The 12,041-nt window shown below is 54.8% G+C and overlaps 1 protein-coding gene across 2 annotated transcripts in view; it reads right to left on the bottom strand.

The window, feature by feature from the left end:
- ADCY5 (adenylate cyclase 5) overlaps positions 1-12,041 on the bottom strand; it is a 173,198-nt gene that overhangs the window by 74,011 nt on the left and 87,146 nt on the right. For both annotated transcript variants that reach the window (XM_082460949.1, XM_082460950.1), the window contains exon 3: positions 8,256-8,377. In XM_082460949.1, the coding sequence (XP_082317075.1) occupies positions 8,256-8,377 (122 nt within the window). The remainder of the gene's footprint in view (positions 1-8,255; positions 8,378-12,041) is intronic.

The raw sequence follows: 12,041 nt of genomic DNA, 5'->3' as shown, positions 1-12,041 counted from the left end.
ATTGCCTGCCATCCATCACTCATGGCCGCCTGCATTCTGTTCCAGAGGCAGGAACGGGCAGGCTCTTCATCTCAGTTCCCACAACAGGCCCTTCAGCTCTGTCACTGCTTCAGCTCAGCCTCACCATGTGCAGTTCTGGTCAAGTGCATTTCCTCACTGTTGATCCCTCTCACGGCCAACAGGCTCTAGGACTTACGGAACTGCCGGCATCTGATCCCGTTGCTGTGCAGAAGCCACGACCCACAGCATCTCTGAACAGCCAGGAGCTAGGGGTCTGGGCGGGAAGCAGCATGAGAACCCACCCGTCTGAACTCCTGCACTCCCTGCCTGGCACGGGGAGGGAACTTGAGAAATGCCAAGAAGCAAGCCATCTGTCCAGGTGGGCCCAGGAAGAGCAGGGGCCTGGGGAAACAGAGATCATGGGGTGGGGGCCGGGACGGGAGCATGGCAAGGTCTCAGCCCAACTCCTGGGCTGAGCGGAAGGTTCTGGGGAAGCTGGGCAGGAAGTGCCATGGAGGCCCCCAGTGTGTAGCTTGGGGAGGCCCAGCCACAAGCCAGGGGTCTCTTCTGGACCAAGAGGGCCGCCCCCTCAGCATCACTCCATTTGCTCCAAGCCCTACCACCCAGAGAGCCACCCAGGTCCATGCCCCATGTAAGATAAAGGAGGGTCAACAGGCCACTCCCATGCCCTAGGTGAGCAACACAGTCAGGTGTGGTCTCATTAACACCCGGCTGAGAATGGGCTCCAGATGACGGGGCATTTTCCGAGGGTCGGTGGAAAACGATTAGCGGGGCATCTGAACTGGGAGCAGCCAGAGGACCATCCGAGGACACAGGCTGGGAGAGGCAAAGGGGGAAAGCCAGGGAGAGGGTGCTGAACACACTGGGTGTCTGTCGGCACGCATCCACCTACAGGGAGAATCTGCCCTGGGACAGCCGTGCCCTCTCCACTCCCACAGAGATGGGACACCTTCCTTCAGGAAGCAGAGGGTTCTGCGACAAGCCTGACCACCAGGACCGGGTCCAGGGGGTCTGGGATCAAGGTATGTCCTGGGATCCCCACTGCCGGCCTCAGGGCCTCCTGCAGACCCCATTCCAACGCCCCAGTGCCTCGCTCTTATTTCTGCCCACCTAATCCTACTTCCCCCCACCCAGGCAATGAAGCCTCCACAGCACCTACGGGCTTTCTGTTTCCAGAGTCTGGGGAGAACTGGGGAAATGCTTCCTAAAGGAGAAACACTGAAGGGAGGGGAACTGCCCCAGAACCAAGCCGTAGTCGGGACCTCTCAGTGGTGAGAAGATGGGTGCTTTTTATTTTCTTCCCATGCTGCTCGTATTTTCCACTTTTTCTATAAAGAACCTACATCCTTTGTAAAATAAAAATGTTAATTTTTAAAAGATGGAAAATAAATCGCATTCTTCTTTTAGGCCCTGATTCTAACCCTTCCATCTTCACAATGTCTTCTTTGACTCACCCTGCCCAGAATCAGCCTTCTTGTGTCTGAATTCTTATTAGAATCAGAATCACAAAGCACAATTGATTCCAGTTATTTCAAAGACAGCCTGACATGTTTAACTGGTCAGTGACCCTGTGCCCCAACTTCTCTCTCTTCTAGTTTCCCCCAGGGCCCCCCATTTTGAGTCCAGAGCGGTGCTGGCTCCATTCCCCACTGATCCCCATTCTGTGTCCCAGGACAAACTCAGGTCTGTTGTCAAGACCCAATCCCAGGCAAGGATGTGAAGAAACTGGAACCTTTGTGCACTGCTGGTGCAGAGGTAAAACCGTGAACCACTATGGAAAACACTATGGGGCTCTTCAAAAAGTTAGAAATAGAATTACCATATGATATAGCAATTTCACTTCTAGGCATATACCCAAAAGTTTGAAAGCAGGGACTCAAGGAGATATTTGTACACCCATGTTCATAGCAGCACTGTTCACAACAGCCAAGAGATGGAAGAAGCCCAAGTGTCCATCTATGGATGCACAGATAAACAAAATGTGGTAAATATATACAATGGAATATTATTCAGCCTTTAAAAAGTAAGGAAAACATGATACATTCTATAACATGAGTGAAACTTGAAGACATTAAGTGAAATAAGCCAGACACAAAAGGACACATACTGTATGATCCCATTTAAATGTGGTACCTGGAAATAGCCAAATACGTAGAAAGTGGAATGGTGGTTGCCAGGGGCTGGGGGAAGGTGAGGAATGGGGAATTAGTATTTAATGAGTAGAGTTTCAGTTCTGCAAGATGAAAAGACTCCTGGAGACGGATGGTGGTGATGGCTGCACAACAATGTGAATGTTCTTAATACCACTGAACTGTACACTTTAAATGGTTAAAATGGTACCTTTTATACTATGTATATTTTACCACAACAAAAATAATTAATTAGTTGATTGACTGATTGAAAGAAAAGACCCAACCCCAGTGGCTCCAGCTGGGCCGTCAGCCACGTTCCCAGAGCACCAGGCTCAGCCCTACCTCACTGGTGAGGGCTGGATATTCCCTAAGGGACAAGCATGGTGTCTTCTCCATCTACTCTGAGTCATGTCTGGCACATAGTAGCAGCTCAATAAATGTTTGTGGAATGAATGAGAGGATAATATAAGACCACGTATATCTATAATTGATACAGAAGATGACAAGAAAAGAATACTTTTCTTAATATCAGGTTGGAGACAAGAAAGCTGCATGTTTGTGGGCCACACCTCTCGTCCATCTGCCAGCTGGGGACATGGAGAGGTAAACATTTTCAATCTCTGCCCACAGGGTGCACAATCCGCCCACGGGTATCAGAGCACCGCAGACATTGCGGAGTGGTCATTATAATTCAGAACCATGCTGTAGCTGAGCCAGACGCCGGAGTGACCTGGGGACGCAGCCAAGCCCTTGAAGAAGACAGGAGAGGAGCCGATAACCTTAAAAGGGGGAGGTTGGGGAGAGACAGGGAAAGAAGGGAAGGGCGGGGGAAGGGCAGCCCTCCCCAGACCCTGCTACACACCCCCTGTGTAGGGTGAAGGTGTAACCTCAAGTCCACCCCCGGGTCAGCAGCTCCTCTGCCAGGCCCCCAGCTCCAGCCCCACAGGGCTCCTGGGTCTCTGAGAATGAGGTTCTCATTCAAGCCAGTGAGTCAAGACTGCACCTCGCCCCAGCACTCCTTCAGCAGAGGACCAGCGCCCCCTGGAGGAGGTGGCCTTCTCTTCACTCCCACAGAGAGCAGAGCCTGGAATGATCCCACCATCTGCAACATGTAAAACCTAAGGGCTCCAGCGTACTGGCCAATCAAGTGCAGGTCTTTCTCATTCAGCAGGGACCCTTGCGGAAGCAGGGAACCCTTCAGTACCCTCTCAGGCCTGTCTGGGTGTTCCCTTCCTCCTGAAACCTCTGGGGTTACCTGACCTTGACTCTCACCTGGTCGCCTGCCCAGGAGCCTGCTCTGCTTCCGCAGGGCAAACAGTGTGCAGCCACCTCCTGGGCCCGGGGCTTTACACGCTGCACGCCGTAGCTGCCCTACCCTTCCAGCACCCCTGCAAGAAGCCCCAGGGCCCCCCTCCTACAGGCTCTGCTCCTCAGTGACTGACAGGTGGGTGGTCTAGCACTGTATTCTGCCAGAATGCAAAGTCCATGTCGCCAAGTCACTACCCCCACTCCCCATGTGATACATCCCCAATTTACTAATTAACCTGTTGTTTGTGTGTCCTCCCAAACAGAAGGGGAGCTTCCCCATGACACAGACAGTGTCCCCCCCCCCAATTGCCAGCACGGTCCTGCCTCTGGCTAAGTGTCTGAGAGCACAGCTGGTGATTCCCAGCGATGGAGGTAGAGGTGAAACCTCTGCTGAATGGATGAATGGAAGGACATCACCATTCCCATGTCACAGATGAGGAAACCGAGGCTTAGACTAGGTGACCTGCCCAAGTCCCCACAGCTACTAAGTGGCAGAGTGGGGTGTGAACTAGCCTGCTCAACACAGACACTCATCTACCTCCACAATGGTGACCTCTTGGCAGGGGTAACCCGGTGGCACCTGGGTTCTGGCTGCATCAGTACCTTTACTCTGCTCCCCCATGTGGTACGTTCTCTGGGTGTCCTTTCCTCCAACCCCCATCTGCCTCCCCCCAGAGCAGAGCACCAGGAGCCCCCAGCCCAGAACAGCCCCCGATGACATGTCCTGGAGGCCCTTGTCCCAGGAGTAGGGACGGCACGACCCTCCTCTCACCCTGGCACTGTGGCTGCAGCAGGGTCAGACGTCTGGGGGGAGGTGAGGGTAGGCAGGAGGGCTCTCAAGTCACAGGTCTGAATCCAGCCATGGCCCCAGCCCCAACTGAGCTGTCCAGCAAGAGGGGCTGAAACATCTCCACCCGACACATCAGACAGGAGAGGCATCTGGGGGGCTCCACGGGGGTCTTGAGGGTTCCTTGGCCTCTGGCCTGCCTCAACCCACAGCCACAGGTGGCCCAGCACCAGAGCATCCAACAGGCTCCCCGGAATCCCGAGAATTGTATGCTGTGCAATGATCCTCCTCGGGGCCTGGGGAGAATGAGGCCACGGAAAGTGATGGGCACCTGTCCGTCCCCCTTCCCTGCCCAGGCCAAACTCTCTGGCCACCCATTAGTCTCTTCTCTCCCTTAGATCCAGGCCCAAACTGTCACACCTCAGAGTTGATTTATTTTTCTTGTGGCCTTGCTCTCAGTGGGGTTAGAGAACAGCATGTCATCACCCTGTCTAAATATTACAACTCCACAGAGAATTGACGAATGTGACTCATCACCCTTCCACTCCAGATCGAGAATCCCCAGGCCTTTCTTTGCTGATAGGAGTGTGGTAATAATCATAATAATAACAGTAACAATAATAGCTGCTCCCAATTAGTGAACACTTGTTCTGTGCCAGATATTGTGCTAAGCGCTTTCCTCATATTATTTCATTTACTGTTTTTCAATAAATTTATTTATTTTATTTTTGTCTGCATTAGGTCTTCGTTGCTGCGCGCGGGCTTTCTCTAGTTGCGGTGAGTGGGGGCTACTCTTCGTTGCGCAGCACAGGCTCTAGGTGCACAGGCTTCAGTAGTTGTGGCTCGTGGGTTCTAGAGCGCAGGCTCAGTAGTTGTGGCTCACGGGCTTAGTTACTGCGTGGCATGCGGGATCTTCCCGGACCAGGGCTCGAACCTATGTCCACCGCATAGGCAGGCGGATTCTTAACCACTGCGCCACCAGGGAAGCCCTTCATTTCCTCTTTAACAAGCCCTGTTAAGTAGGTACTTTTCCTATCCTATTATGCAGATGAGGAAACTGAGGTTCAGAGTGGCTCAATGCCTGTAACTTGCCCTGGTCACACAGCAGAGCCAGAATGACATGAAGGGCCTTGCCTAGGGCCCCAGGGCTAATCACTGGACCATGAGCCAAACCCCAAAGTGCATTTCTACACTGTGATGTCATCCCTCCACCTACTACTCAACCCCCAACCCAAGCCACAGGTTCAGCCCCAAACCAGAGACCAGAGCAAGCAATGTGTTTCCACCAAGAGCAGCACCCGGAGGCTGATGAAACAGGGAAGGGGCCCCAGCGGGATATTTGCATATGATTGCTTGCGGCTGGCCTCTGATGTGTACCAGCCACCCCTAGTCCTGGCAATTTCAGAGCCAGAATTATGTCTGTCCCCATGAAAATGATGGCATCTTAGCTTTTCTGTCCTTTCATCTCTTTCCTGATTGCTGTTATTGATCCTGAGCACAGTCTAGAACAGACATTCCTCACCCCCCATGGCTGGGGTCTGATTCTGATTCTTGCCGTGCCGATGCTCTAGCCACTCTTGTGATTCTTGTATTGACTCGAAGTCACAGCCTTTGTGGGAGTGGAGGGGTGAGGGGGTGTCACCCAGAGGGTGGGCCACTCCGTAGGGCAGTCACTGCGGAAGAGGCCTGAGTCAGCCTCTCTGACCAAACCCTTTTGCTGGAGGGCTGCAGGCCCAAGAGCCAGCAACAGAGGGATGGGAAGTGAGATGAAGTCCCCCATTTGGGAGGACAGAGGGGTGAGAGGGCAAGGTACTGGACAGAGATGCAGAGGAGGCCAGACGTGGCAGATGTGCCAGCCAAGCCAGGCTGAGAACCTGTGCCTTGAATGCCAGATGGTTTCTGAGTGGTGAATTTTCTGGTTTTCCTTTGTGTTCCACTTTATAGTTTAGTAAATCTGCTGAAAGCTCTGCTGTGCTAAGAGCAATCGAGGAAAGCACCTTTTGTCCATGCTCTGCCTGGAAAAGAGCAATGCCAGGGCCAGCGGCGTGGTGAAGACAGGACCAAGAGAGAAAATTCCAAAGCGCGGAGCTCAAGGGTTTGTATGTGTTGGGACCACTTGGCGGGTCACTCCTTCCCACCAGAACTTTGGACCTCTGGGACTTGTTCTGATAAATAAGGCTGTTTCTTTACATGTCCTAAGGTGGGGCCCCCCAGATTTGAGGGGTAGCCATCAGACAGGTAAGGCCCTGTGGCTCCTCAGTCACACACACGCAGGTGGGAAGCCAAACCTCTCTCCTCCTCTCCTCTGAGTCCCCTCTTCCCTGAGGGCTCCCCAAGCCTCCTTCCTACAGAGTCATCCACGAACCCCTTCTGCTGGCATATAAAAAAAATCTGTCAAGTAGTCAGACCAGTTAAAAACTCCAATACCAAAAAGCTTTCTGGGGGCGATTCTCTCACTTAACTAGTTATGGATCTTGGACAAGTTAATCTCTGTGCCTGTTTATTCACCTGTTAAAAGGAGATAATAATAGTACCAACCTCTTGTATTTGTTGTGGGGATTAAGCGAATATACAAAAGCGCTTAGAACAGTGCTTGGGTTAAAGAAAGCTCTAGACAAGCATTAACTATTGCTAGTGATTACTCCACCATGTGAGGACAGAGGAGGGTGTGAGGGGCCCAGGAGGGAAACCTCGCATCAGCACCACCTACCGAGGCCTGGACCCCACCTCCCTCTCAAGGTGAGCCCGCAGCCCCTCAGGACACCTCCTCGGCGTGGAGACTCGGCCAGGGCAGCTTTCTTCCTGAGAGTCCAAGGCTGCTGCTGGCCACACTCTCCCTGCCTGACAGTGGAGTGTGGGCGGGCGTCATGGGGGTGGGATACTCTGAAAACTGAAGACAAATATATTGTCCAGGTACTATTTTCTCCCAAAGGCTTCAAACCTGTCTTGGGAGTTGGGTGGAGGACACACGGGCAGAATCGGCAGTGTCGGATTCCGGGGCACACTGGGGACTGGGCAGCTCTGTCCACTCTGCAAGGCTACACATGCCCTCCCCACTCCTGCTGCCATCAGCCTCATCTCGAATGTGTGTATTTGTGTGTGCGTGCACGTGCACCCACGCACAATAATTTGTATTATTCTCTTTAACCCAAACTTGAAAATTCAGCCCAAACCTCCAAAATGTCCTCTTTACACCAACCTTAGAGGACTCATGGGTCCTAGGAAAACTCGCCCAGGGAGGAAGCAACCCTCTCGAAGGCAAACACAGCAGCTCCTTTTCTGGGCATATGGGAGGATTAGCAGGCTCTCCAGGAAGCCACGCTGGATGAAGGCCTCTGTATCGCTTCATGTCCCCACGGAACACAGAAGCAGATTTTGCACTCTGTTAATCTACATCTGTTTGCCTGTCCCCGCTGACAGAGCTTCCGTCTAGGGAAGCCGCAAACACGCACTAAAAGGAGCGTGGGCTTCAAGGTGGGCCGACCTGGGCACACACCGCTTTACTACTCCTGGCTGAGTGATCTTGGGCGGGGGTCTTAGCCATTCTGAGCTGAGTCTCTAGACAAGGAATGTTAATAAGGGTCCCCACCCTGCAGGGTTGTCAGTCTCCTGACAGGATGAGCAATGCGGTGGATAATGCCTGGTACAGTGCCTGGCACACACTGGCTTAGAAGGCATGGAGGCTGCTGGACGGTGGTGAAGATTGAGACGATGATGGTGACATGTGGGTCCCAAGTCTGTACTTTCTGTCTCCCTTGTTAGGCTAGGAGTTTCCCCAAGAGCTGGTGGTGTTGCTTTCTCCTTTCTCCTCCTTGCTGCAGCCTCACCTCCTCCCCACCAATACTAATTCACTTAACAGACCTAGAGGGGCGGGGCTGGGGTGCCCCAGACAACACACATTCCAAAGCCACCAGACCGTGCCCTCTTGAAGGGGAGGGAAGGGACATGTCACCTCTTTTGGGGTTCAGTCTTCCCACCCTGCCTTTGCCCCCCAGCCTCACCCCTACCTCACGTTGTCATGTTTCTGGATGTAAATTTTATGGAACATCATATCCTCCTGTTTGGCATTGATGTCTGCTTTCATCTCCATGGCAACGTGACGGGGAAGGACAGACAGCAGGAGCCGCTCCTGGGGAGGGAAGCAGATGCTTTCATCACAGCTCCTCCCCCTGCCTGGCAGTCCCCTCCCCTCCCCAGGCTTCACTCCTCCCCACCTGAGCCCCCACCCACAGGGCCCTGGAAAACTTTTCAGGCTCTCCTGAAATTCACGGAGCTAACAGTTGTGTGTGCTGGGTGTGGAATCACGCCCCAGGGCTACCTGGCCCCCATCTCCCTGGGACACCTCCTGGTTCTTCCACGTACATGGGGAAAAGTACTCCTGGTGAATCTGTAGTACCAGGCACCTCGGGTCAGAATCCTGGGTGTCACCTGAGACTTTGGGCAAATGACTGAACTTCTCTGAGCCTCCAGTTCCTTATCTATAAATAGGGATGGGGTTGTTGGGAGCTTTAGATGAGATTCATTCAGTCACCAAATATTCACTGAGCACCTCCCATGTTCCTGGCGTCATGCCGGGTGCCAGGAGTGATAACCGTGAACGAGACAGGCAAAGTTCCTCCTTCACAAATTCCCAGTCTTGTGGGGCTACAGGTGCTACAGGGCACTGAGCAGGGTGACCTGACGTAGGCTGGGGAGAAGCAGGGTGGTCACAGAAGGCTTCGTGGGGACCAGAGGATGACGTGTGAAGGAGGGGGCTCCATTTCGACGTAGGGGATGGTGGCCCAGGAGGATGGGAAAGCTTGCTGACTTTGAGAAACCAAGAAATTAAGACCGGCTGAAGGGGAGGTTGGAGAAAAGCCAGGAGAGGGGCCAGGGCCACCCTGTGACGTTGGGTAGGGTCATGGCAGCCCTTGATGGGGTCTGGACTTGGCCCCCTTTCTGTGTTCTCCTCCGGGGCCTGCCTGCTCCGAGAGGTCCAACCTCTACCTGCACCCTCTGTAGCCCCCGCCCCACACCAGGCGCTCTGCCAGGCTCGCTCACGAATCCTCTCATCTGGAGCCTTTCCTCCTGGCTGTCTCCGGCCCTCCTCATTCTCGCTCCACTCCTTCAGCACCGGAAGCTGGGCCGCTCTCTCACGTGGCCCTAAGACTCTTCTGCTGCTCCTGCATCTGTCTAGTTCCCCTCCCTCCTCCTGGCCTCCGGGAGCAAGGTTTCCATCAGCACCTCCACTGCTCACCTCCCACGCCCGCTCCCTCGTCCGGTTGCCCGCCTATGTCTTGCCACCAGCACCTGACATCATGCCCACACCATGCTCACCACGCTCCCGATGCTTCTTCTTAAGTTCCCTGCCTTTGTCCATGGCACCCCGGTCCTCCTGATCACGAAGGTCAAGGCCTTGCTCCTCAACTAGAATCACCATCCTCAAGTACTGCTGCTAACCTACCTCAGGCTCAGCTCCGTCCCAGGAGGAGGGTCCTGGCTCCAGCTTCCGGCATCCCCTCGCCACCCTGGGCCTTCTTATAGAGCCCCCGATCACTCTGCATTTCAATGTCAATGGTCTGTTACTGGGGTCTCCCTGAGGGTGGGAACTGTGTCTTGTTCAGCTCCAGAGCTGACAGCCTTATGCTTAGGAAACTGTGGTGGACTAGTGCGGAATGGTGCTCTCTGTGGGCTGGTCTGGCCTCCCCAGACATCAGTGCACACGGCCATTAAAGGCCATTTCATATTTACTGAACTCTCAGTGAACAGCTACTGGTGATAAAAATATCAATATAAACTAAAGGACAATTCTGTGGAAATACAGGATGACTGGGAGAAAGTGTGCTACAAATTGTTTAGATTCATGAGAGACCTTCCTACATTTATAACTAGCTCTGGGGCTGAGGGCCAGGATGGGTGGGCAGGGGGTGGCTGGGGAACACTGCTGAGTCCCCTCATCAGGTGGCACCTAGGCGCATCCTCAGATCTAAGATCCTTTTCTGCAGAGGGCAGGGGAGGCTTGACTCTGGGCCCCGGCTAGGTGAGGAGTGCCTGTCCCCTGGAAGCATGCCTCCCCTCCCCAGTACCTTGGCCTGAAACATGGTATGACAAACATATTTTCTCCCCCAAATCCCTGTGGATTTTCTGGAATGTCCAGCCTGGCCAGGGCCAGTGCAAGTAAACTGTGAGGCACTGTAAATGCTAATTTTACTGGAGAAGGGACGAGGCCCAGGAGTGAGGGGGGACATTCCCTAATCCAGAAGGGGAAGGAAGGTATCCTGATCTCACGTGAGAGATGCTGGGGTCTGGAACAGGGATGAGAGGGGGGCTTTTGAGGCAGGTAGGAGCTTGAGGGTGAGCAGGGTGCAGAGAGGTGAGGTAAGCTTGTCAAGAAGAGACAGTGGGAAGACTCAGGGACACCCCTGGGAACAGGTTTCATTCAAGAGGCTGGACCTGGAGCCGAGATGGGGCCAAGAGAGCACATGGGAAGGCCAGGCCTCAGACTGGACAGCCTGAGCTGGGGACTTAGCCAGGCACAGCGGCCGGGCGCGGGGCTGGAAGGTAAGCAGGGGCAGGTGGTGACTGGGGGAGGGCCTGGAGAGGCTCAGCAGAGCTCTCCCCCCGGCTCAGCCATCTGGATGTCACCAGCCGTGGGCTGAATCCAGACAGAGGCAGAGAGGCCCTCACACTGTGGCAAACTCTGTGCTCGTGGGGTGTCCACAGCGCACACGCCGTGCTGGGCAGGAGGGCACAGATGACTACTGCCGTCCAGGCCTCCGGCTCCCTGTCCTCACGATCGAAGGCAGACCTCCGTGTTTACACCTGTCGTCGGCCGACACAGTGTGCAGCACAGAAGAGGACCTCGCCAGTGTTCGTGCAGGGTTTGGCGAGACACGAACCTAAGAAGAGACGGAGGACCCTCTGCTTTGGAGTAACCTTGTCTCTGAGAGCCGGGACGAGTCCAGGTCCAGTGGGAACCCCAGCACCCTGCTGACCTGCCCACTCTCCCCCTGGGGTCTCCCTCCGGGCCTGCTGTCTGGGAGCCATGCGCAGTCTCAGAGATCCCAAGCTTCTATCTGGTTCACACACAGGAGAAGACACAGTGGTGAGCCAGCCAGACCTGAACCCCAAACAGGACACCCCCAGGATGCCAGGCAGGGAACCCTGACAAGTCCTCAGTCCCTGCCCCGCCTCAGCCAGAGGAGTACACAGGGGCAGGTCCCTCTGCCCAGGGCTCATGGGGAGAAGCCCCCCGAGTCTGTGAGCTGCCTGAATGGCCTGCCTCCTGGCCCAGGAGTCCTCTGAGGGTGAGGTTTAGGGTGAGACACAGTCGTCTTCCTTTCTCTGAACTAACCAAACCCCAGAGCTCATCACAGAGGAAGTGCCTAGTGAGGGTGTCACAGGGGCTGACAGCTCGGTCTCCTCTCCTCCTCCCTCCCCCCTCGCCTGGCGGGCACCTTAATCCCAGGAGGGAATGCTGACGCTCTCACCACCCCAACTCATCAGCCCCTGGGGAGAGGTGGAGGGCTGTTTCCTGCCGCCAGAGCTGCTTGGTTTGCTTGCAAACCCCAGGGAGACTGAGGAGGCAACAGGCAAGGGCAGGGCTAGAGCTGGTTCTCCAGAGCCTCCCCTAGAGCATTCCCACAGAGCCAGGAACGCTGGGCTCCCTCCAGGGGAAACGTTCCCCACAGGCTGGGCCCCGCCCCCAGGGAGGCGGGGCTGGCCAGCTGCCCTGAGCACAGCTGGTGGGCAGGCAGCAGCTGGGCCGAGGCGGGCTCCCTGCCAGCTGTGCAGGGCAGGAGGGCCTCACTCAC

The sequence above is a fragment of the Balaenoptera physalus genome (assembly GCF_965194825.1).
Source record: "Balaenoptera physalus genome assembly, chromosome: 4".
NCBI lineage: Eukaryota > Metazoa > Chordata > Mammalia > Artiodactyla > Balaenopteridae > Balaenoptera > Balaenoptera physalus.
Note: the sequence above shows the minus strand (reverse complement) of the source record. Positions and strands in the feature narration are given on the sequence as shown.